At 33.1% G+C, this 25,441-nt stretch overlaps 1 protein-coding gene across 6 annotated transcripts in view; it reads right to left on the reverse strand.

The window, feature by feature from the left end:
* The window catches only part of LOC145673281 (glycogen debranching enzyme), a 229,431-nt gene that overhangs the window by 39,789 nt on the left and 164,201 nt on the right, over positions 1-25,441 (reverse strand). For all 6 annotated transcript variants that reach the window (XM_081742834.1, XM_081742833.1, XM_081742837.1 and 3 more), the window contains 7 exons: positions 20,714-20,837; positions 18,477-18,742; positions 16,846-16,998; positions 13,996-14,198; positions 10,892-11,095; positions 2,902-3,164; positions 2,445-2,534 (listed from right to left, as the gene is read on the reverse strand). In XM_081742834.1, the coding sequence (XP_081598960.1) occupies positions 2,445-2,534; positions 2,902-3,164; positions 10,892-11,095; positions 13,996-14,198; positions 16,846-16,998; positions 18,477-18,742; positions 20,714-20,837 (1,303 nt within the window). The remainder of the gene's footprint in view (positions 1-2,444; positions 2,535-2,901; positions 3,165-10,891; positions 11,096-13,995; positions 14,199-16,845; positions 16,999-18,476; positions 18,743-20,713; positions 20,838-25,441) is intronic.

Genomic DNA, 25,441 nt, shown 5'->3' on the forward strand with positions numbered 1-25,441 from the left:
TAGATTTGCTTCATGCAAATTAGATCAATCTGGGGAGCTCAGAGTGCTCTACATATTCAAGTTTTACTAAATTTTATCAAAAGCAACCCAGGTTGGCAATATATATATATATATATATATATATATATATATATATATATATATGCAAGACGAATATTATTTTTACAGAATCGATTTCAACTTCTTATATGGAACAGAAAAATTAATACAAATCCCATACATTTCAAGAATCAGAAAGAAGTTATGCTATTTTTGCTTTACAAAGTGTACCTTAAACAAGAGCTTGGCCCACCTAAACTTGTCAGAAAAATTAAACAAAATAAGCAAGATAAGAACTAAGTAAAAAAGGACTACAATAAACCAAGAACATGCATGCACAAGAACTGTTAAAAATTATAGAAATATGGCGCGTTCAGCGTACAAGAGAATCACGTCCATTATTGGTCTTTTCGACGTATATTATCTTTAAGATTTCTATCTGAAGCTCCTTTCAGAGTTTACAATATTGATGTACAGGTATTATAACGCAGAAGACGGTGTTAACTTTTCTATATATTTCAGCGTACTGTATAAACTTTGTTTCTTGTTCTCATAAATTTGCTAATTTTACTTGATTCCGTTGTGCTCTGAATGTCCCACATGTTTTAACTTACTTTGGAATTTCTACGTGCTTCAAGTTTTCGGGTGTAAATCTTTTACTCTTTTCCAAAAGAGTTGCAAAAGGATTTCATAAAGTTAAAATGGCGAGGAAATTAAATAAAAATAAATAAACTCTTATGAGTTCCACGTGATGTCTACAGCTCTATCATATTGCTATGGGTTGATTTTTATTTAACTTTCGGCCACAGATACTTTTTGGCTGGAATCGAATGAGCGATACAAGGCACTCCGCGATAGGATTTAAGAATAAACACAAAGGTTTTCGGGATTAGATTCTACAACTATGAAAATTCACTGCAAATTTACTTAAGGAAGAACAAGAAATTAAAATCAGTGATAAGCTTATAATCTGTGTATCATTCTTTGTCCAAAAAGCCGAGTTCGTTACTATTTTAAACTATCTGAATAACAGAATTACAATTATCAGGAACTTCATCCTAATTTTACTCTGGGATGGATATCTAATTATTATCAATGACAAGACTATAAACTGTGGTCATAATTTTTGTAAAAAGCCTAATTCATTACAGTTATGAGAAGTGAAGTTATCTTACTTTCCTTTCAGAAAGATTCCACAAGTAGGAAGGAACTTTCACACACGTGTCTAGTTTAGCAATTTTTAGAAGTCGTCGATAAAGATGCCAGCGTACACTAAACTATAATTGCTTCGTTATAAATAAGGTAAGGCTTTACATTTAAGTTAATAAGCTTACATTAAATTTCACTGTGCAATTGCTTTACAAAATGGTCAAGGATTTAGACTTTATCTACACTAATTCAAGACAGCGCAAATAAAACTAATATAGGAGTTCCACAGCCAAGTATTTCATTAAAACAACTAAATAATAAACTATATTCCATAATAATGTTAAACTAAAATCAAGGATGTTGCGTGCTTCCAAACGGGACGGCCAGTGCGATACTATAATTTATTGCTGTTGCAAAGGCGGCTAAATTAATGTTTCATATGAATGTATACACAGACTTACATTGACAATCCCGTGGTATACCGTCAATAAAGTTAAAATCTCTGTGTAAAGATGAGAACGAAAAAGTTTGATCGTAATTTCTTGTTGGTGGTTCTTCCTTTAATTGTAGCTACACCACCTCCAAAATATAGAGGCTCATATTAAAGAAAGGGGTGAGGGAGTTGATTGTCCTCTTCTCTTATCATCAAACATTTTGTTTGTGATTTTACGGCATCTACCTTTCTTATGTATGTATTCTCTAAGTTCTGTGAAATCGATGATCCAGTTGTTCGTGATAAATTTGAATACTGACAGTCATAGTGGATCTTATTTCAATAACGCTTTTTATTTCCGTTACTTTTATCGAATAATTTAGCTTTTCTTAAAATGTACTACTTTCAGCTATACTTCTGTGTAGCCTAATGAGGTCAGCGTGTATAGCATCGAGTTCAATTCCCAGTTAGAACACAATTTTGTCCATCAATATATGATGAAACAATTGATGTACTTGAATCACGAGATATCGAACTGCAGTTTAAAAAGCCATTAAATAAAGGCGATGGGAGCCGATGTGCAGACCACACCATCCCAATAAAAAGTCAGTTAGATGACCACAATCCTTAGTGATCTATAATGCTAAAGAGTTTAGCATTTTTACATGTAACTGTTTTAAGAATATACTTGAATTCATGGATTTTATATAACAATTACTATTTCAACATAAAAAACATACTCATATCGAGAAAACAATTGTATCAGTACCTGCGCATTAATTCTCCAAAGCAATAATAAATAATTCAATTCTCTTACTCTTACCTATCATCCAATTTCCTTGACGTAGGTTTCTGCACATCGGATGACCTAAATCATTATTCGGACGTATTGTGCTCAATAAGGACATAAAACCTGAAATTTATAAATGATCAACTTTTATTTTATTATGCTTTTCTACTACTTTCTTTAATACGTTAAACTTTTGTTTATTGTTATGTATTTTTTGAGTGACAACAGGAAAACATTGTTACAATGAACTTCTGTTTTCCCTACCTGTGATAATACCCTTTATTTCAGTTTTTTTTTTTTTTTTTTTTTCATATAATTAAAAAAGATTATGCATGTTCAGTCTATTAACTGAAGATACTACTGACAAAATCCTGAAATCAGCTACATTACCCAGTCAGCCAAATACCCACCAAGTGACGGACACAAACAGTATATGTAAGTCTATCATATTCTTTACATTTGAATGTCAGTATCAATCAAATGTACTAACCTTGAAGTCCACAGTACACAAGTGGTCCGAACTCAGGTATATTATAAGTACCTCCACCCTTTCCTTCATCTTTCTCCTCTTGGTCGCAACGATATAATGCTCTATTTAAGTCTGCCAGTGTCAATCTTGAGATTATACATTCTAGTTCACTATCTGCTAAAGTCATGAAGGACTGCTGCCATGGAGAGGACTTCAACGTAAACTGAGACACGAGTTGCCGTAACTTTGCCACTGCGGGTTTCACATTTCCATGCAGTGATACTCTATATGAAAGAAATATAGAGATAATTTTTTTAAAAAATCATTTACAATGATTATTAACTGTGACATTATGTAACTGGACATTTATTAATCATTGTTGAAAGATGTTATACGATACATGATGAATAATTCAAATATACAAAAATGAAATGAAATCTTTGAGTTTTACGTCCCACGATTATGCCGGTTAGACTAAAGGAGACGGTGATGATGAGTAATGAATGAAATGGTGGAATGAAGAAAATGGGACGAAACGGGAGAACTCCGAGAAAACCCACGCACACGGTGTTTGTCCACCACAAAGTTCACTTGGCGGGGGCTGGGATCGAACCCGGGACCCCACGCACCAGAGATGAACGCTCTACCACTGAGCCACCGCGGCCCCCTTCAAATATACAGTCTTACCTTGTATCACGAAATAGTTTTATTTTAATCAAACAGTTTCAGTGTGCGTTGACACTGATATGGTAGACTTTTAAAAATTGATAAACTGGCATACGTGTGAAGAAGGTTCCTCCCTAACTGTGGAACCTTAAAAACACCTCACTTCTCAAAATTAATAAATCTTTCAAATATACAATCACCAGGTCACTATCATCAAAATAAAAACATAAAATCAATCTACTTAGATGTTAAAAATTACAATCATAATAAAAAGGAAATAAAATTGCTCTTATCACTCATGTTATCCAATACTCAATCATCAGGACAAAGATAAAAATATATTTAAAAAATCACATTGGCACACAAAAACTAAATAAAATATAATAAGTACGATGCAACTTCAACAACTAGTCAGTTACCTTGTCCTTACACTGGAAGAACTCTCAATAGAAACCACGAAAACATCAGTATAAGGCAGATCGCCAGGCCATAATTAGCGAGAAAAAACTAGTTTGGAGACAGGGCGCAAAATTTCAGGTCGCTAGGTCATAATCAGCGACCAAATATTTTAGTTTGGTGACAGGCATTTGGTAGTTTGGAGACACATTTCTAAAAGTGGAGACCAAACTCTGTGATCTGACTACTGAATTCAGACTTGAAATTTTGCGCTTTCATGTTAGATCAATTTTATTTCGTTTTTGATATGTAATTCGGTTTTTCCGTGCTTAAATTGTGAACAATACTTTAAAAAAAAAGCAATTACGTTTTATTAGAGTAAAAAATGGAGTCGCGTTGGCTCAGTGGTAGAACTCTCACTTCTGGCGCGTGGGGTCCCTGCTTCGATTTCAACTCACGTCAAATTGGCTTTGAGAGGACAAATACCATGTGTGGGGTTTTCTAGCGGTTTTTCCGTTTCCACCCACTTTCATCAGTCCCCATTATCATTCATTTTATACTACTACTACTACTACTACTACTACTACTACTACTACTACTACTACTAATAATAATAATAATAATAATAATAATAATAATAATAATAATAATAATAATAATAATAATAATAATAATAATAACAACGAATGTCTATGATAGTTGCACCACAAAATTTTTAATCCTAGACTTTTAATTAAGTCTAATGAAAGATTACGAATGCACCCTCCTCCTTTTGCAATGTTTTGAAAATATCTTCGTATTGTTCTGGGACAAGTTATTTGAATAAAATCGCATTTTCCATAAGCTGAAAAAGCTATACACCCGTATCTTTATATAGACTTCAAAGATATTTTCGGATGAAACTTTATAAATAGTTTGCAATTTTGAAGATACATACACTATAAAAATACATTTACCTTCAATTCTCTAAATCTTATAAATATCTGACTCACTTTTCAAGATTTTTTAAAAGAATTATTATATTATAGGGTTATAATTTGTTGGCCTATTTTTCTTGGTGATCTTTTACAGTCGACCAACCGTTTAAGATCTACACTGATAATGCACCCAATCTTAAATGAATAAGCAAAGTTTCCAATTCGGCAGGCTGTTCGAACGGAATGTAAGGGCACGCAAAAATGACACAGGGAACGTGCACATTCTTATGTGAGGGAACCCAGAACACCCCGAATCAGTTTCCCAATAATGCTGTATTACTGGTATGTGAGGTCCCAAGATTGTTCCTACTGAACTGGCAATATTGCTTTTTCATTTAACACAGGGCACATAACCAGTATGGACGCCAAACGAATGGTGCGATTCGAAAAAATTACCACTTTGGATTGAAGATAACCTATTTCCAACAACTTCCTCTCTTTTCAGTTTTTCGTATCTGTACTAATAACGGAATTGGCCTATGGCCACGGACTTTTGATATACGCGGTATATTTGAATATAGATGTTCATGTGTGTATATGTTCCAGCATAACTTGAACTCCTGAAGCAATTTCAACGAAACTTTGTACACATATGACTTATAATCTGAAAAACATAGTGTGGTGTTAAGACAGCCGGTTGTGAAGGCGGTGACATGTAAAAATAATCGAAAATGACCGATATCAGTATCGGGTCCATAGTTTTCGGAGTCTCTGGGACGAACAGTGATACTCTCGATGCCATAGAAACGGGAGAGGAACATAAGAGCTTTCCGTATGAACAAAACGTTTCTGAAGTTAAATATAGCAACATACTTCTGAAAAACCTTGATATACATTGCACTTATCTTTCTAGACAAGTTTCTAACACAGGCTATATAAAACACACATAACACAGACCAGGGTCGCCAGATCTCCAGAATGCCCAGACTCTGAAATACATTCGAGTGGTGTATAGACCACGGAATTAAATTTACAGGCTTAAATATTATACACCGTAGCTTACATGCTGTACTGTAACGTTAATTCTTTCGTTACATTCCCTGGTTCCAAATATATTGAATATTTATAAAGTTCACGAGATTACAATGAATCACACAACACAGTTATGCACTTTTGGATATATATATATATATATATATATATATATATATATATATATATATATATATATATATATATATATATATATATTTCAACATATACCGTATATGTCACATTAAAATAATATACATCCAATTCTAACAATATAGTTCTTCGTTCTATATATTTCTACATTACCATATCAACTAAACAAGTTGTCATAGCAACGAAAACAAGAAAAATCTTGATATAATACAAAATATTTAAAGTATTTCTTTATATACTTTCTTCTTCTTCTTAATAGCTTGTGCCTTTTAAATAGCACTTTTGCCCGTCAATAGAAACGATACTTAGAAGTACATACGAAATATACATTATCGTTGTATAATGGCTCCCGAATTACAGGACTTCTTTGATTACAATTAAAGAAAGAACCCTGGACCATTAAACATTTCATATACCTGGTTGCCAGTGGTCGAAATGACACGGTATGCGGTGGTATGCCATACCGCCTCTGGTTTTTCTGTGATCAAGGCACACCATCATTAGAGAGTAGAGGCTAAATACCTTTAATAAATCCATTTTTATACACAGTAATTGACGATTAGCTTTGTACGTAAAAAGATTGTATTTCTTATGTAGAAATAATTTCTAAGTTCACAACAACATTTTTGTTATCTTCTTCCTACCTTTTGTTTTAAAAATGAGCTATCTAAAAAGAAGTTCATTTAGTTTATATTTTGATGTCCCACATTGAATTGTTTCTTTCTTATGCATGTGTATGTGTCTTCCTACCTTAATGCATATAAATGTCGTCGTTTTAAGCATGGGCGGATTTAGGGGTTGTCTGCTGTGGGGGCGGATCTTCCGGGGGTTTGGAATATATCTCACGTCAGTTGAGTGGGGGTCCGCGAGTTTTCCCGCAGAAAATTAAGATTTGAAAAACAAATTCGGTTTTTGATCATTTTCGTTCATACTTCTCTCTAATACAACATATGGGGATATTTTTAAAAATTCTTTTTTAGTAAGTTGTTAGCGAAGAATCAAAGTCTCTCCATGCCCCCCCCCCCCCCGTAATTACAGAGAAACTATCCAATGGTTTTCAGTCATTATGTAAATAAAAAATGTAATCTTTTAGGCAACACACCTTCACTGTATTTCAACATTTAGATAACCGGTATATCGAGTCAAAATCTTAATAAAATATACAACCTCTGCTTTTTTTCACTTTTATTTTCATCTTATCTCAATATCATTCTTATATTTGTCCAATAATAAATTTTATTTTAATTTTATAAAATTATCGATGAGAAAGACTACTCAAAATATGATAAGTTGTGGATTATTTAGGTCCTAAATAAATTCTTTAATTCAATACCATTTCTACTTGTTAACAATAAAGTTGGTGCAAGTTAAAATACAACATAACATGTTTTATTTATTCGGGCATAATTAGCATAAATTTGATAGATAATATTTTGTATTGATGCACAGATGTGATTACATAGAATGTGAACAAAGTAAAAAATTACAATAAAATCATAACAATATTTAAAGTGAAACAAAACAAAAACCAATTGATATCACAAAAAATAATCACACAATAAAGAAATGATTACACTAAAGATTAATCTGAAACTTCAATATTATCTAGTTTGATCTTAGATAAAACTTCTGTCGGAACTAACTTTTCAACTAATTGCATCCATTTACTTTTGGTATGCTTTGACAGACGCCATAACTTTAGTTCGTCAATATTTCGTAAACCCAAAAGTTTACCAGTCTTTACATCCTTTAATTCAAAAACCTTAGGGTTAACTTGTCTAATACATAATTTAAATTTAAATCACGGTTTTTATATTCTTGCGGATAAGTTGCTGACGTGGCTTTAACCCATTCCACGTCAGCCGGATCTATTTTAAATTGATATTGTCAAAAGATTCGATTATGTTGCATTGAATGACACAATCTTGAGTACAGTCCTGTATGTTATTTACTTCACCAGTTCTTTGGTTCCTATTCTGAAAATTCTGCCACCTATGTAATTTCTACGAAATAAGGGAGTACGTAAAGAATGAGATCGATCATTTCTACAAGATGTATGATGATTATTTCTGTTTCTTCTAAAATTACGTTCGGCCGTATTTCCATTACGAGAAAATCTAACTTTACCTCTCGTATTATGATTACAATCTTCTCTAACATTGATATTTCGAACAGGAATATGGTTAGCTTGATTTCTGTTATTATTACCTTGTAACCTAGACTCACTCTCATAATTTTGAACTATCATTATTAAGTGAATAAAATTAATACACTGCGAAGAGATCAATACTTGCTGTAGCCTAAACGGTAATAATATTCTTATTGATGCAATAATGCGTGATTTCTGCTGATATGGATTGATCTGTTTTAAGTCATTATATGCTGAAATTACAAAGACTTTCGTCCAGTTTAGGATCAAAACGTCGGTTTTTAATTTGAGCATCCCGGTCTGCTAACATAAAACCGTTTTCAAAATTGCTAACAGCGCATTTTTGAAATCTGAATAATTACGCAGACTACCTCTTTATACCATACCGAACAAGGTGGTAACGTAATATGTGACAATATTTTGAGGAAATTAGCCTTATCTATACCAATTAGTTTACATTCTTCTTCCAATTTTTCTAAAAAGGTACTCGCTGGGATGTCCTCAGATCTACCGCTGAATTTAGTTAAGGATTTTATTTCATTAAATTTCACGCGATTATTAGTACCAAAATTACCTTAGATGTCTATGTTTTGCGTGTGTATGGTTACTTCGACATGGTCTTTCTTCGTCCTCGATATTAGAGATGGTGTCCTCCCTTTCAGAATATCCATCTGATGAATTCCTGTCTTCTTAACAGGGTCTTGATTCAGTTCTTCTATGTTCCTCATACACTACATTGAGGGCATGATCAGGAATTACACTTTGCTGTACTGATTTTCTCTTTGATGGTATGTACCTCTTCTTGCAGTCTCCGAATTTGGTTTGTATGCATTTCTACTACATCAACGGTACCTCTCACCACTGCAAAACTATGCATAATTTGCTCTATCCTATTGTCGGTTATTTCCAGTTTGGTATTTATATGCTGCGTTTTTCGCTCCAATTTGGAATCCATCTGCTGTCCTATTTGTAGTTTTACTTGTTCCAGTCTGGAATCCAAATTTTGTTACTTGTTCCAATCTGGAATCCATCTGTTCCAAATTTTGTGTAATGGAATTCATTTGCTGTGTCATGGAATTCATCTGCTGTCCTAGCTGTCGTAAAAGATCCATCACATCTGTTGAAGTCTCAGTTGCTGGAATATTGACATCTTCAACTCCTGTACTGGTATTTACTTTAGTTCTTCGATATATTTTTCTTTTATTACGTAGTAAAATGTAATTCGTGATGTTGAAATAGTTTACTAAAACTTCTGACTAATCTCAAGGTATCCACGGTTTTGGCACCATATAAATATGGAATGTTAATTCTTCCGTACATTCCCTGGTTCCAAATATATTGAATATTTATAAAGTACACGAGATTACAATGAATCACAAAACACAGTTGTGCACTTTTGGATAAATATATATATATATTTTTCAACATATACCGCATTTGTCACATTAAAATAATATACATCCAATTCTAACAATATGGTTCTTCGTTCTATATATTTCTACATTACCATATCAACCAGACAAACAAGTTGTCATAGCAACGAAAACAAGAAAAATCTCGATATAATACAAAATATTTAAAGTATTTCTTTATATACTTTCTTCTTCTTCTTCTTCTTAATAGCTTGTGCCTTTTAAATAGCACTTTTGCCCGTCAATAGAAACGATACTTAGAAGTACATACGAAATATACATTATCGTTGTAGTACTCAGTAATTTTAAGTTATTATAAATATTATATATTTATTGCAACAAAAGTAAGTTTAAATTCTTTTTTTCATTGTACCCGTATCATCATGCAGCACTAACACCATTTTCATTTATAGTTTAACAGGGGCGTAGATGAAACTTAAAATTAGTTGCCATGGAAATGAGCTGTACAATGAGTTCTTTGTTCTGAAATTTATAGTATCAATACTTGATAGGAACAACAATAATAATAACTGTAAATTACAGAGTGCGTTTTTCGAGAAAGCAGATGCTCTGATCTTGAACAAAATAATGCCTTATATTCTCGCTATACAGTCAGTAATGCACATACTGAATGAACGTTTAGTAAAATGAAAGCTTTATGATCAGATGGTAGAAAGAGAATATCAACAGAACTTGTGATGGAGCTTGAAAAGGACAAGCGAATTTCTTCATGCAACGATTCTGGAAAATAGGACTCGTCTTTAGCAGCGAGGATGGATAATAAGGTATGCATCTAAAATTACTAATGTTGTATGTGTTATACAGTATAGTTTGGTGAGTAGTAATAGTAGTTTTAACAATAGTGGTTGTAAATGTAAGAAGTGACGTGGTAATAAAAAAAAAAGTCAGTTTCAAAGATGCTGCAATCTCAAGGCTTGCCTTTAGTTCAATCTGGCAACCCAATTACAAACTATGGGATCACTGATTCGATATGATAACGATATACGCATATTGAACTATTAATCCAAAACTGATCTTCCTGGTGTTACAGCTCATAAATGCATACGGCTGACCAGTTTCTTTTTAGTTTTTGTTTAATGTCTGATCAACAGATCAACTCCTATCTCCATTATTCCTGACTTTCTACACTGGAGTTCTACCTCTTAATTTAATTAGCTCCCTCACTAATTCACGATGTGCTGAGTCAACACTCTACTGGATTACGAGCACCAAAAGCATGCACGCTAATTAGACTACGTGGAAGAATATATACATTTTTAACTTACCTTACTGCTACAACAGTGCCTGGTTGCAAATTAGTGAAATCCACCTGAGTTATCACCGAGTCTCCAGAATCTCCAAGCTCTACTACTTCGGATTCATACAACTGAAGATGTTCTCGGATTTCAACTTCATACGAATCTAAACCGTTGATATATTTAGGATTCTTCACGAAATTCTCTGGGCGGAAGTATTTAGGTCCTCCTGGTCTGAAATTATTAATTAGGAGAATTTTATGATACAGTAACACTATTATACAATATTTAAATAATATATAAATGTTGTCCTATATTGTAATACAGTATACGCAATACACGTTGCCCACTTAGGTTTCTACCAATGTACACTGGAGAGAATCAGTGTATAGTAAACTCTCCATTGGACAAAAGAGTATCCGTAAAACCGGAAATCCAATAAATCGTGAATTGTTTTAATGGACAATATTTAAAAGTAGAATATTACGCTTGAAATTGTGCTGTATAATGTAAAACATTTAACATATATGTAATTTAGCTTTAAAAAATCTAACAGCTGCGAATTATAAGGGAGAGAAAAAAAAGCCTCAAGCTTCAGCTGTTTCCTCTTTGAATGTTGTTTTTTATAATCAAACATCTAACCTGCCTGGAATGTTCATAATAGGCCAACACTTCTTGACCTTAAGATCTCTCTACGTATGTGATGATGATATCCTTACTGTTAAATTCTGTTCATTAAATCCGAAGTCCATCGAATAGAGGTTCGTTGAACTGATGGTTCACTGTACTTTTCTTCTTTTTCTTTAATGTCACCATTAACCACTTACTATGGATCACACTCTCCCTCCCACAATTTATGACTAATTTAAAAATAATTTCTATGATTATTGCAGTTTAGTGCCAGCCTATCAATATCTTCATTTTATACTCATTCTTGAGATATTTGTTGGATTCAGTGTTCAACCTTATCCTGTCTCAACCAAATTTGAAAGGCCAACTTAATAAACTATCAAAGACAGTTATGTCAGTTTTGGTCTAAATAGATAGAGTCGTTCCTGAGAAACAGTTCACTGTTGAACAATATGATTCAAGGACTATGGTGGCTTGTCACAGAAGCCATCAATAAGATGCTATTTACTTACTTGGCTATCTTAAAATCTACGGTTACTTCCCATTTTTTTTTAATAAATAAAACTAAAGGAAGACAATACTATATTTTTCGAGCAACAGCTTTGCTTACTCTCAGGATAGAAAATGGAAATAATAAAAGTGAAAGTATGTTACAACACATGAATACAACAACACAAAATTTGATTTGCGAAAAACTATACAATTTAAAACCACAGCTTCTATAGTGTTTTGCCATGCATTGCGTGAATAATGTTTCATCTCGAAAGCTACTGTTTTATAGTTTACACAGGTTTTGAAAACTATTTTGTGTGACCCTTTATCACCTTTTATAATTAATTTCACTTGGATTTTTTAAAGCCTTTCTCACCATATGGATGACAAAAGCTATTGATTAAAATAATATGTACGTGCTGTTTTATGGCTAAGTGGCTAACTGTGCGCGTGATCTCAGGTTCGATTAGGAGCAGGAATTAAGATTTCAGGGCTTTCAGCATGTATGCCCATGTTCGTCCATCACGTATTGAGAAATGATGTCCCTCGGCGAGCACACTAGCCAGAGAATAAGAAAGGAATGGGAAAGAAAAGGACCGGCTTGGGACAATTATGTTTAGTACCATCCCGCCGGCATTTACCTGGTGTGAATAAGGAAAACTCAAGAAAACCTCACTCAGGATGGGTGGTCTGAAAAGCTTTTACACTTTTTCGACCAAGTGTCCCCACCGAGAATCGAACCTGAGACTTCTCCCTTGCCTATAAAACAGAGTACAGATTCGGATCCCACTTAGCCTGTCCTGAGAAAGGCTGCTAAACTTCAATCGATCGACTGAATACCACATCTCTTTACTTACTTTTTTGAGAAATAAACAAAGTCCAATTCTTACTTTTTAGCTTTCCTGCCCTCAATTCTTGAATTATTAATGATTTTAAATGTGGTATTTTTACGTTGTACGATACAAATAACGATAGTTATTAATAGAAATGAATCCAAATAAATCCAACTAACCACTGTAGCTAACTACAGCTCAAGATAAACGAAATTTTAACAAAATTGAAGATTTCTCTGATCAGATTTTTATCACACTATAAAGCACATCGATATATTTCAGGCAATACACTGGTATATAATGATCATATCTCTTCTTCAATATACCTAGGTATACACATTTATATGCACTAATAGGACAATTTCTAGGACAGAAGTACGTACTCTGGAAGGAAGTGCTACAAGTATACGTCGTTACACGACTTGTGAATGCAGACACGTATCGGTTCAATCTAAAAATGAATTGTATACATTGAAGGTAAACAAAGATTAGACAATACACATGGAAAGACGACGAGAACTAACAGGAGCTTCAGCTGAACATTACAGTATAGCAGTACCAGAAGAAGAGGATATTGTATTTCCGATTTTGTGAAGACACTAAATTTCCTGCAATCCACAGGATCACGTGTGAATAGGAATACTGAACGGAAGTCATTATCGCCCACCGTGACAGTGTAATAATCGATCACGGCTGCTTAATGACCGTGACTGGTGACGTGTTGCTAGAAAAGGCTACAACTGAACGAAGCAATCGATGAATCATAATGGCTAAAGTATCCTCAAAAATGTATGCAGAGCTACCAAATGCGTATCCAACAATGATAAGACATTCATTAGTGTTAAGACATTCATTCAGCCATGCAATATTGGAACGACAAACTTTGTAGCATCCATAGATAACTAGTTACAAACAATTTTGATGGAATATTTACCCGTATCACTAAATTCTAAATATCTTGCATACTTTCTTCACAACCTCCTTCTCACAATCGTACACAAGATACTTTTATACTAGTTTAATTAGATTTATAGTGTTATTCTCAAAAGAGGCGCGAAAACGTGTATATTGACAAAACTTTATCTGGGGGATAGCTGTCTACTTCTTTGAAATAACGCAAATATACAAAATAAAATTACAAATGAAAGACACTATACTGTAATATTAATTACTACCTACCTGGATAATTTGCTGACAAGTCTTGCTTCCAATATAACCTCTTCTACTGTGCCCTCAACCTTCAATGGGGGTACATGTGCTCGATAGAAATGAGATTCAGGTGGATGGAAGGCAGTGTATGCAACAAGCACAACTGATTGATGAGTCGCAGGGCAGTGACGGGTTACTGCAACAATATCCTTGTCCACTTGATCCACGAACACCTTGAGTTACGAAAAATTACAAAAGATGCTTTGATATTTTATTATATTTATTGAATTCAGTGGACAAAATATATATGTAAACTGCCAACTGGTATATCATGAAATTAATATACACCATTAAAAATACTTACGTACAGAATATTGAGCAGTTAAAACGTATAAAAATGCTACTTACTAAATGAATTGTTTTATGTAGGACAGTAGCACAATCATAGTAGTTGTATGTTAAAACAATCGTGTGTGAGTATGTGTTCCTTATTCAAAAAGTTATCGAAAGAATAAAATGTACCACGTAATACTAACTTCCTAACTTTTGTTTTGAATCTGTTATAGTAATAATTTGCACGGTTTGTTACTTTATTAAGTAATGAGCTCATTGCAATAATATGGTATTATTATTATTATTATTATTATTATTATTATTATTATTATTATTATTATTATTATTATTTGGTCTAGGAATTAATTCGTGCGGTTTTACAAAAGATGGCGTAACTAGCTTATTGTCCCATAGTTTCGTTGATCCAAACATGCGTTGAAAACTACTGTCATTGAGCATCTTGTTTAGTATATGTCAGTTGCTTGAAGCGGAAACAACAACATTTTTTCTTCAACTGAAAATGGCGCATTTTGTGCCTGATAAAGTGTTTTTGCGGGGAGTTATTCTTCATTGCTTTAACATGAAGAAAAGTGCTACCGCAAGTCATCATATTTTAGTGGAAGTGTTTGGTGACCATGCTCTAGCTGAGCGAACGTGTCAGAAGTGGTTTGCACGGTTTAAAGGTGGTGATTTCAGCTTGGAAGACCAAAAGCAATTTGGACAGCCAAAAGAATTTGAAGATGAAGAATTGAGAGCATTGCTTGATCAGGATTCGTGTCAAACGCAGGACGAACTTGCAGAAGCATTTGGAGTTGAGCAAACAACAGTTTCCAAACGTCTCAAAGCCATAGGAATGATTCAAAAGATGTCTTATTGGGTTTCACATGAATTGAAAAGAAAGACGTTGAAAGAAGAAAAACCGTTTGCGAATTGCTGCGTCAAAGACAGAAAAGGAAGGGATTTTTGCATCGAATTGTAACTGGTGATGAGAAGTGGATTCATTACGAGAATCCTAAACGAAAAAAGGCCTGGGTGAAGCAAGGTGAACCAGGTCCTTCACAACCGAAACGAGATATTCATTGTGCAAAGGTTATGCTGTATATATGGTGGGATTTGAAACGTGTGGTGTACTATGAACTTCTGAAACTTGGTGAAACTATTAATGGACACCGCTATCGACAACAATTAATGCGTTTGAAGCAAGCTCTGGCCTGAAAACGACCAGAATGAAATAACAGGCATAATAAACTTATTTATCAAGATGATAACGCTCGACCACATGTCGCAAAACCGGTCAAAACCTATTTGGAAAATGTCGGATGGAAAGTATTACTCCACCCGCGATATTCACCAGACACTGCTCCGTCTGACTACTACTTGATCGATTGCATGAATAACGATTTGATTGGACAGCGGTTCACTTCTTCAGAAAATATCGAAAAATGGATCTTTGATTAGATTGCGTCAAAAGATGAGGAATTCTTTCGACACGGAATCCGTAAATTTCCTGAAAGATGGGAGAAAGTAGTGGCTAGCGATGGACGATATTTTTGTTAACGTATTCATTTACTTTGTTTTTGAAATAAAGCTTCAATTTTTATTAAAAACCGCACGAATTAATTCCTAGACCAAATATTATTATTATTATTATTATTATTATTATTATTATTATATCATCTAAATATTGCATCCGTGTGCATCAACTTAAATAAAGGTAAAACCATCGCAAAGCAAATACAGATTATTAATAAGAAGAGTTTGCTTTGGTTAGATTTTATTGGTAAGTTATACGCAGTTCCAGTTAGAATGAGCAATATTAAGGTGTTTATCAAATTTAAAATTTTTGTCCAGTGTTAACAGTAGAAACTTGGCAGTAATTTCTCTATTACAATTCCTAGTTTCTTTTATATTCGTTCTTTTTGTTATTCAGTGTTTCAATATTACATATTTCGTCTTGGATTTATTTAACGCAAATCTCTCTCACATAATTTTCCGAGATAGTTTATGGTTTGTCGACATTTTGAGATAGGATATTAATTTTTTTTTCTTGTATTATTAGTACAAATATTTTCAATGAGAAAAAAATCCGCGAAACTAAAATGTAAGATATAGATGGAGCAGCAGCTCTATCTTCGTTTTTAAACTCTTTGATTTATACGAAAAATGATTTGCCTCCTGTCTTCGAAGTGAAATGGGATTTTAATGATTTGATTTTACCGATTTCTTCTTCATGTCTAAAGGTCCCTGGCTTTTCTAATTTTGCATTATAGATAAATTTAATATTACTGAAATAACATTTGATAAATAAATAAATATTTAGATTTTTTTTTTTAAACGAAGTAAGAAACATTTAAACAGATTTGGAAAACACATCAGTAAAATCAAATCATTAAAATTCCAGTTTATTACGACGAAATATTCTCTGTATAATTCAACGGGCTAAAGAACAAAGATGGCGCAGCTACTCAACACCCTTAAAATTAGAAATGAGGAAACAGAAAGGGAAGGGAGAAGATTGTCTTTGTTAAACACTATTCATCAACTCACCTGCGTGAAACCAGACATTCCTAATTCAAAATGCAAACGATTTAAGGCCTTCTTCGCTGCTATTATACCTGATTTTAACGTAACATATTGTGGACTTTCTGACGGTGTCTCAGACCATTCAGTATATTGCCTCTTTTCGTCTACTACATGGATCTGGAATTGTAACAAATACAAAGCGATAATAATATGAGTTTCTGATATACCAAGAAGAAATTTTTACAAACGTAGCTAATGTGTTAATAAGTATACATTACTAATGTACTTAATGATCAAACACTACATCAACGCTTAAAGTACGAGTAAATACAGTATTTGGAATAATAAGTTAGCTCAAGAAAATAATAATCAATGAGGACATGAAATCACTAGCACGTTGTTGATCTTTGAATTACTAAGTAACTGGGTAATTTCAAGATTCTCCGTAGGGTAAAAACAAATATCTTATGAAAAGTTTTGGCTACTGTAAATTTTAAGTAAATTTACTTAAAAATTTTAAATTTTAAGTAAATTTACTTAAAAATTTTAAATTTTATTTTATTTTATTCAAATAACTTTAGTGTGCTAGAGAATCATTTTCCCGTTACAAACTAAAGTGGCGGCCCAAAATTACTCTTTATTTTACATTATTTTTCTTAAACTAATCTGTGAGAAGATTATCAGAAAATTAATGCTTAAGTATTAATTTTTTTTCTTTCTTTCTTCACCAAGCTACATAGAATCATAGATACGCCATATATAGAATCACAAATATACCATTTGGAACTGTATGATTCTGACACAGAAACCAATGAAATTATCTAACTCATCCGTTAGTCACTATATTAGCATCTTAGAAATATTAACTCACTATTACAAATTTGATTTTAAGATTTTAAAAACTAAATTAAAAAAGTACTCTTCACAAGCTGCGGGTTAAATACAATGAAACTTCTGAATAACACACACCAATGAGACATGACTATTTGTCCGTAAATGAGACTTGTCCATCACAGAAAGGTTAGAACAAAATTTAGATTATTCTCAAGCTCATGAGGTAATTGTACGCAGTATACAGTAAATACAATAATTATAAATGGAAATGTAGGTTAATATTAAAATCCTATACTCAGTAATTGAATTACTGGGCGGATTTTTGAACTACTGAGAAGATACTTCTCAGTGTGAGAGTTCCGCATAAAACCTTGGCCATACAATTGACTTTTTACGATGGTTTTATTCAGTCAAAATTTTCTAGTATTCCCATTAGAAAGTAGTTTACTATGAATAGAGAAAAGAATACTTTCAATTTTAGCTTGCAGAATGGTTCACCAGATAACTGACTTACGACAAAGATATTTTACAGGAACGGACTTTATATCTATTATACTGTATCTCGCATTTATTTTCAAAATGCAGAAAGTATCTTCTATACTAAGTATGTATTAATATAGAATAATGTCCATTATGAAGAAGCTAATAAAACGATCATGGGATGTACGTGTCCGTAAAAGGAAAAGCTCTGTCCCGTAATAACAGTTTTCCCCCGACAAAAAATATTCCGTGTTATGGGGGTTTCACTACTAACTCCAATTTTCAACTCTTATGTGAAAAAAAAAAAACAAAAAAAAAAACACACACATGGAAGTACTTACGTGGTGAGGAACAAGTTCATCGTACCCTCGATTGCTTCCAGTGGCGCAACACGCCATAGCAACGAGCGCTGTACTGGGTAAAAGATCATAAACAGATCTTTTCTCAACAGGACTTGGATTATCATGAGTGAGGTCAAGAAAAAGCGCATGAGCGACAGAAGGAACTAATGGCCGTAATGGAGGCTGGAAAAATGCACCAACTGGTTCACCACCATAGCGATACACTAAACGTCCCTCTTCGTGAGAATCCCATGCGGACATAGCCTCTGTGAAGAGAGACGAATAAATAATTAGTTTATATAGTCACATTAGTATACACGTATTTATAAGATAAATTAATATATTTTAGAATATTCTATATAAGCGTTTCCCAATCTGTGGCCCGCGAACCCCAAGTGGTCCTGGAGGTCTGCCCTTGTGATTCTCTTCGACTCAGAGTAAGTAAAGAAAGGAAAAACAAAATTCAAGTGAATTTGGTATCACACACATATTTGTTGAGAATCTCCAACACAGACTAGAAAGTACATAAGCAAACGTCTCACACTTTCTCTCCTAGGGCATTTTATGGACTTAATATCCTATCTAACTCTATAGAACATTCTTGATATTATTTAATTACTAAAAGAATCTAATATGTATTTCCATTAATATGTGCCAATATAAAATTAAGGTAATAATAATTCTACTTTAAAGACATAATTATACCGGTATCGACATACGCTCAACAGAGTTAAGAATATATATATATATATATATATATATATGTATGTAAATTTGTTTTCTGAGGGGACAAGAATATTGTGATCCGTAGAACATTTTGATTAACAAAAGTGGTCCTCACTTGAAGAAAGTTTGAGAAATGCTGATCCATATGGAAGTTGTCTGACAAAACTAAACCTTCTCATTAGAATTAATACACAAGGACGACATCTTGTTTCGTGAATGAAGAAATATAAAGATACTAGTCAAGACCAAAATAATAATTATTCAGGTTTTTTCTAAGTAAAGAGCATTACAACTGCATTACGATCTACATAGCAAAAAACTCATATTTTAGCTGCATTATAATCATAATTCCTTTGCTGAATTTCCAAAGGTGCTTAGAACCCAGTGTGTCTAACTCTAATTTAAACAACACACTCTTTCAACTGATCTATGTCAATGTTATGTTACTTAAAATTTCAATGACGTTTTGACCTGAAACCTCCATCAAAGTAATTGAATAGCGTGGTCTAATTAATTTACCTTCTGTGACACCAAACTGCCTATCCCGTAACATTCAATAGCTGAGTTCATAGAGTTCAAACATGTCTTCTTTGCGCACCATAAGACACTGTCGTTAAAAGTACTTCTTTTCAATTGGATTAATACATGTTATTCCATATAATTAAAATGGTCGACATAATATTACTTCAAAATATAGATAAGTATCGGCTTATGTAACAGATAAGTATTGGCTTATGTAACTAAAACCAGATTACGCTTTTTTCAACGTACTTAGTCGACTTAAATCGAAGCAGAATGTAAAATACTAGTTGATTTAGGCGACACATGTATTACCAGTGCAAAATGGCGTCTGACGGTCAGTTAAACCTATGCTTTGTTAAGAGGACTGTAAGTGGACGCTTAAACATTATAAGCCACGTGAGAAACATTGTCCATGAGTGAATGGTTATATTTTCCATTTAGAAATCACATGGTCATAGGTTCCAAATCATGCAGCAGTCACATTTCACAAGACCTGATAAGCAGTTTGCTCCTGAATTAAAAGAATAAAATTCCCCTAGTCTGTTGACGTACTATTATAGATCAGTGGCTTTTCAGTTCGCAAACTAAATGCACACGCATCCCATTTCTTTCGGGAACAGAAATCCCTGTCTGTTACTTTTCCTTCCCAATAATGTTCCTTTCTAATTTAGTTAAACACTTATCAAGCTAGTACATTGCAATAATCTTATGCTGGCAAGTCGTATCTTTTATTTTATTTTGTTTGTTTGTTTGTTAAACAACCGAATCGACCACATGAACTACATGACCTGGTGTTTGCAATGAACTAGTTCGTGATGTGCTGTTTACTGAAACGACCTGGAATGTCAATTATTTTTGAAGGAATTACACAGAGACACTCGTCTTATTATTTCATGGAACTTACAAAGTAGAATCAATTAGAATATCGCATATAAATTCTTTTTACAAAGATGCATTACGAAATTAGAAGTTGAAAACTCATAGCTTACCTCTTATAAGGGAGCTGATACCAAGTCTATTTACAAAAATATTGTCCTTCTCATCTGAATTAGTAAATAGTTCAGCTACAATATACAAGTCTGGTCTGACTCTTCTTGCACAGTCCAAAATATACTTTAATGAAAAAAGAGAAATAATAAGTGCATTCATATCAACATCAGTACTTTCAAAGTTTACCTAAAACTTTTCCTCGTTAATATATCACATCCAAATCTTTACGATAAAAACTAAAAGAACGAATTCTTAGTTGTATGTCTAGTTCATTACTGCATTAATATGTATTATTTCTATTGAAAATGTCTTTTTTTTAACATTTATATGGATTAATTCCTTTTTTCTTTCTTTGAAAAAAAAAAAAAACTCCAAGTCGACACACAAAAGGTAACTCTATATACTCTATGTAGGACCAAAAGTTTAAATTAATTCATGAAAATTAATTTGAGAATTACGTTATAGTAATCCCAATGTTAAATATAGATTACAAGTTACATTAAAAATAAAAGACTAACTAATTTTGTTTTTAGTATCGAAAGTTAGTTCAGTATATTGCTATACACACAAACACCAGAATATAATTCTTCAGTAATTTTTGACATGTAATTAATTTTTGGAAGCAATTCAAAGAGCAAAAGTTTTTATGAGAATATAGCATGAGGAACACTTCGGAGTTTACGAAGGCACGGCAGCTCAGTAGAAGCTTCACTTCTGGTGCAAGGGATACTTGGTTCGATCCCAGGTTATATGAGTTTATGGTGGATAACATCACCCCTGGTTTTTCTCGAGATTCTCCCGTTTCTTCCCCCTTTCTAATTACATCAATTCTTTCATAATTATTCACTTTCAATAGTTATATATCTCATTTAGTCTAAACGCAAAACCGTGAATAAGAGACTCAATTTCACTTTTCCAGAATATACGAGACAATAACCCATACACTCTTTCCAGTTTCTCGCAACCTATCCTTCCACTGACTCTGAAGTCTTTTATTTTTCCAGAATTGTAAAGAAAAAAAAATCACATTTCCCCGCTTCGAGCTTCAACGAGAAAGCGCCATCCACAGGTTCTGTTTTGCATTGTGGCAACAGAAATTAATTATCCTCTTGAGAGTTGTAAGACATAAATGAATGAAAATGAAACTGCAATGTTTGTTGAAAATGCAAAATTGTTTCCTATTTTAATTAATCATTTAACATAGGCAGTGGCGGCTCTTGCGGGAGGTCACATTGGTAAAAATTATAACTTTACCGCTACAAGCTTAGGGGAAAAAAATTATCTAATTTTCTAGTTCTTGTTAACAATTGTATCGTTACAAGCTAAAGGGAGAAAAATATCTAATGTCCTAATTCTTGTATACAATTTTATCTCTACAATCAAAGGGAAGAAAATTTATCTAAAGTCCTAATTCTTCTTTACAATTTTATCTCTACAACCAAAGGGAAGAAAATTTATCTAAAGTCCTAATTCTTCTTTACAATTTTATCTCTACAAGCAAAGAGAAGAAAATTTATCTAAAGTGCTAATTCTTCTTTACAATTTTATTTCTACAACCAAAGGGAAGAAAATTTATCTAAAGTCCTAATTCTTCTTTACAATTTTATCTCTACAACCAAAGGGAAGAAAATTTACCTAATGTACTAATTCTTCTTTACAATTTTATCTCTACAACCAAAGGGAAGAAAATTTACCTAATGTACTAATTCTTCTTTACAATTTTATCTCTACAACCAAAGGGAAGAAAACTTATCTAACGTCCTAATTCTTCTTTACAATTTTATCTCTACAACCAAAGGGAAGAAAATTTATCTAATGTACTAATTCTTCTTTACAATTTTATCTCTACAACCAAAGGGAAGAAAACTTATCTAACGTCCTAATTCTTCTTTACAATTTTATCTCTACAACCAAAGGGAAGAAAATTTACCTAATGTACTAATTCTTCTTTACAATTTTATCTCTACAACCAAAGGGAAGAAAATTTACCTAATGTACTAATTCTTCTTTACAATTTTATCTCTACAACCAAAGGGAAGAAAATTTACCTAATGTACTAATTCTTCTTTACAATTTTATCTCTACAACCAAAGGGAAGAAAATTTACCTAATGTACTAATTCTTCTTTACAATTTTATCTCTACAACCAAAGGGAAGAAAATTTACCTAATGTACTAATTCTTCTTTACAATTTTATCTCTACAACCAAAGGGAAGAAAATTTACCTAATGTACTAATTCTTCTTTACAATTTTATCGCTACAAGCTAAAAGAAAACTTATTATAAGCAATAGTCGAGTTTGATTAAAAATAAAACTTCATTGTTTTGATTTTTCATTCTTAAAGGTCTTTGTTGAGAGAGAACAAATAGTTCATCTCATAGCAATGCTTATTATTGTTTGCAATATCCTAACAACGAATAATTCGAATTTTTCGTACAGTAAGTCCAATTCCTCGGGAGATCAAGATGGCGACCAACTTGTTAAGTATTGGAGCGTTATACTCTTTAATTGTTACAATTTTAATTTAGAAAGCAATTTTACTTTTAGATATAATTTAATTTGTTACAACCTTTATATTATTATATTATATAATTTTTGTGTGTCCGGTGCCTCTATTCCCTGTTAAATTTTACAAATTAGTGCAAAAACAAATCTTTCTAGAACAGGCAGATTCGTTCGTGTTGGAACGGGCCATCTATTCATTTATAATTTTTAACAAATAATTGAATTACAAAAATAGCAAAATTGTCGACTAAGCCTTAAGACTGCAGCTTCCTTTATAAAATTCCCGCAAGGGAGATAAACAGAACAGAAGTCCAATTCATCAACATACAAGTACGTATTATTATTTTATCGTAAAACTAGTTTTTGTTCCAGTGCAATGTTTTGTATATATCTATACTGTGTATTGCAGTTCTACAAAGGAAACAATGTGAACATAATAATACGTAACGTTTATATAATTTCTTAGAATTAAATGGGGAATACTTTTCTCTATTTGCACTTTATTCCTTGTTATTATTTATTCATTAATTAGAGAAATATGGCGCCCATCTGCGACTTTCTGTTCTTTAATTTTTCCTTTCCTTTCTCTACAGTATTTCCCATCCATATTTGATGAAGCACTTAGCAAAATCACTTATGCTCTTTCTTTTAATGTGCGTGTGATGTTTGCTTTCACAACTTTCACGTAATTTATTTTTTACCCCTACTACTAGATTCCTTAGTTCTAACTATACACACACGTACTGTAAAACGAAATACTTAATCTGGTGCGTGTGGTCAATGGTTCGAACCAAGATTTCACCAAATGGGCTTTGTGGTATACAGATACCGTGTGTGGAGGTTCTCTCGGGGTTCTCCTACTTTATTCATTCCACCATTTCATTCATTATTATAATCATTATCTCCTTTAGCCTCGTATCATAAACGTGGGACGTTAAACTAAACAAAAAAGTAGCAGTAATATTTGAGTACTAGTAATAAGTAACAACTATTGTATTGTGCTAGTGACTAGTACGCGAGGTGGTGTAAGTACGGATTCGTGTGTTCAGTAGGCTGATGGTGGGGGCAAATAGCGGGAGGCACATGTATTCAAGATTACTAGTGTTATAGATGTATGGACACTAACAATGTCCAGGTAATGTTGGCATAGAAAACTCTTGGCAAGATCAGAAAAGAGGAATAGTGGGTGGAAGTCATGCCTAGATGAGAAGGATAGCCGAATACTAAAGCGGATTGTCATAAAGAACCGTAAAAATGTTTAACTGATTGCAGAACATACTAACCATGTAGAACAATTATAGTCCGATAAAAGCTGCATATACTTAACACCTGAAGTAGGGTTATGATTCTGAAATCTATGATCACAATCACCTACGCGGTAGCACGAAAAAGTTGGTGTAAGAGAGTACAATGATATGATAAGTCAACCTTCCCATTTTCCAACAACAGATTGGATTTACATATCGCGGATGCTCAAAGAAATGTACGCTCAGAAATTACATTTTCCACAATTAAAACACGGCAATGGCTCTATGCTCGTGTAGGCTTTAATTTCATGGTTCTCCATTGGTTTTAGTATTACAAAGGACAAATTACTGCCAGTGGTTGTGTGTACATTTTAGGTTACCATGTATATCATGTATAGATGTGACCTCATCGTTTTCAGATCATGTTTCGATTAATGAAGACATTCGTATACTTGTGACATCTCGCTTTGCAGCGTAAACCTCATATGATAGATCCCATTTTGTTACCTTCTGTTCAGTCAGTGAAATATAATGTAGCACAGGGATAGGGTTGCCGGACTCCTGGACACAAAACAAAGAAAATTTCGATTTTACTGAAAATTATTTAAATCAATGAATTACAGGAAAACTATCTACTATGGTATATCCATACATAAGATTAAGACTGGAATTAAAAATTAAAATTCTACTGTTACAAAATTAGTATCCTAATTGTAAAAATAGTTAGAATCTTTCTATTTGAACTGTGCCCGTCTGTCGCTACTGTCGCTGTGTTTTCCTGTACTTCAGTCGAAAGAGGAGGGACAAGTTGCTGCGGCCAAGATCTTTCAATTGTTTGAAGCAGAAGCGTTGCCACAATGAATTATTTCAGGAACTTCGCTGTGCGCTGTCTTGTTAATCATTCTAAGTAGCCTACGATCTTCACTTGTCAAGACAAAGCGACTGAATGACAAATTGGCAACACAGCTGAGGTC

This window comes from Thermobia domestica, chromosome 16 (genome assembly GCF_964235325.1).
Source record: "Thermobia domestica chromosome 16, izTheDome1.hap1.1, whole genome shotgun sequence".
In the NCBI taxonomy this organism is placed as follows: domain Eukaryota; kingdom Metazoa; phylum Arthropoda; class Insecta; order Zygentoma; family Lepismatidae; genus Thermobia; species Thermobia domestica.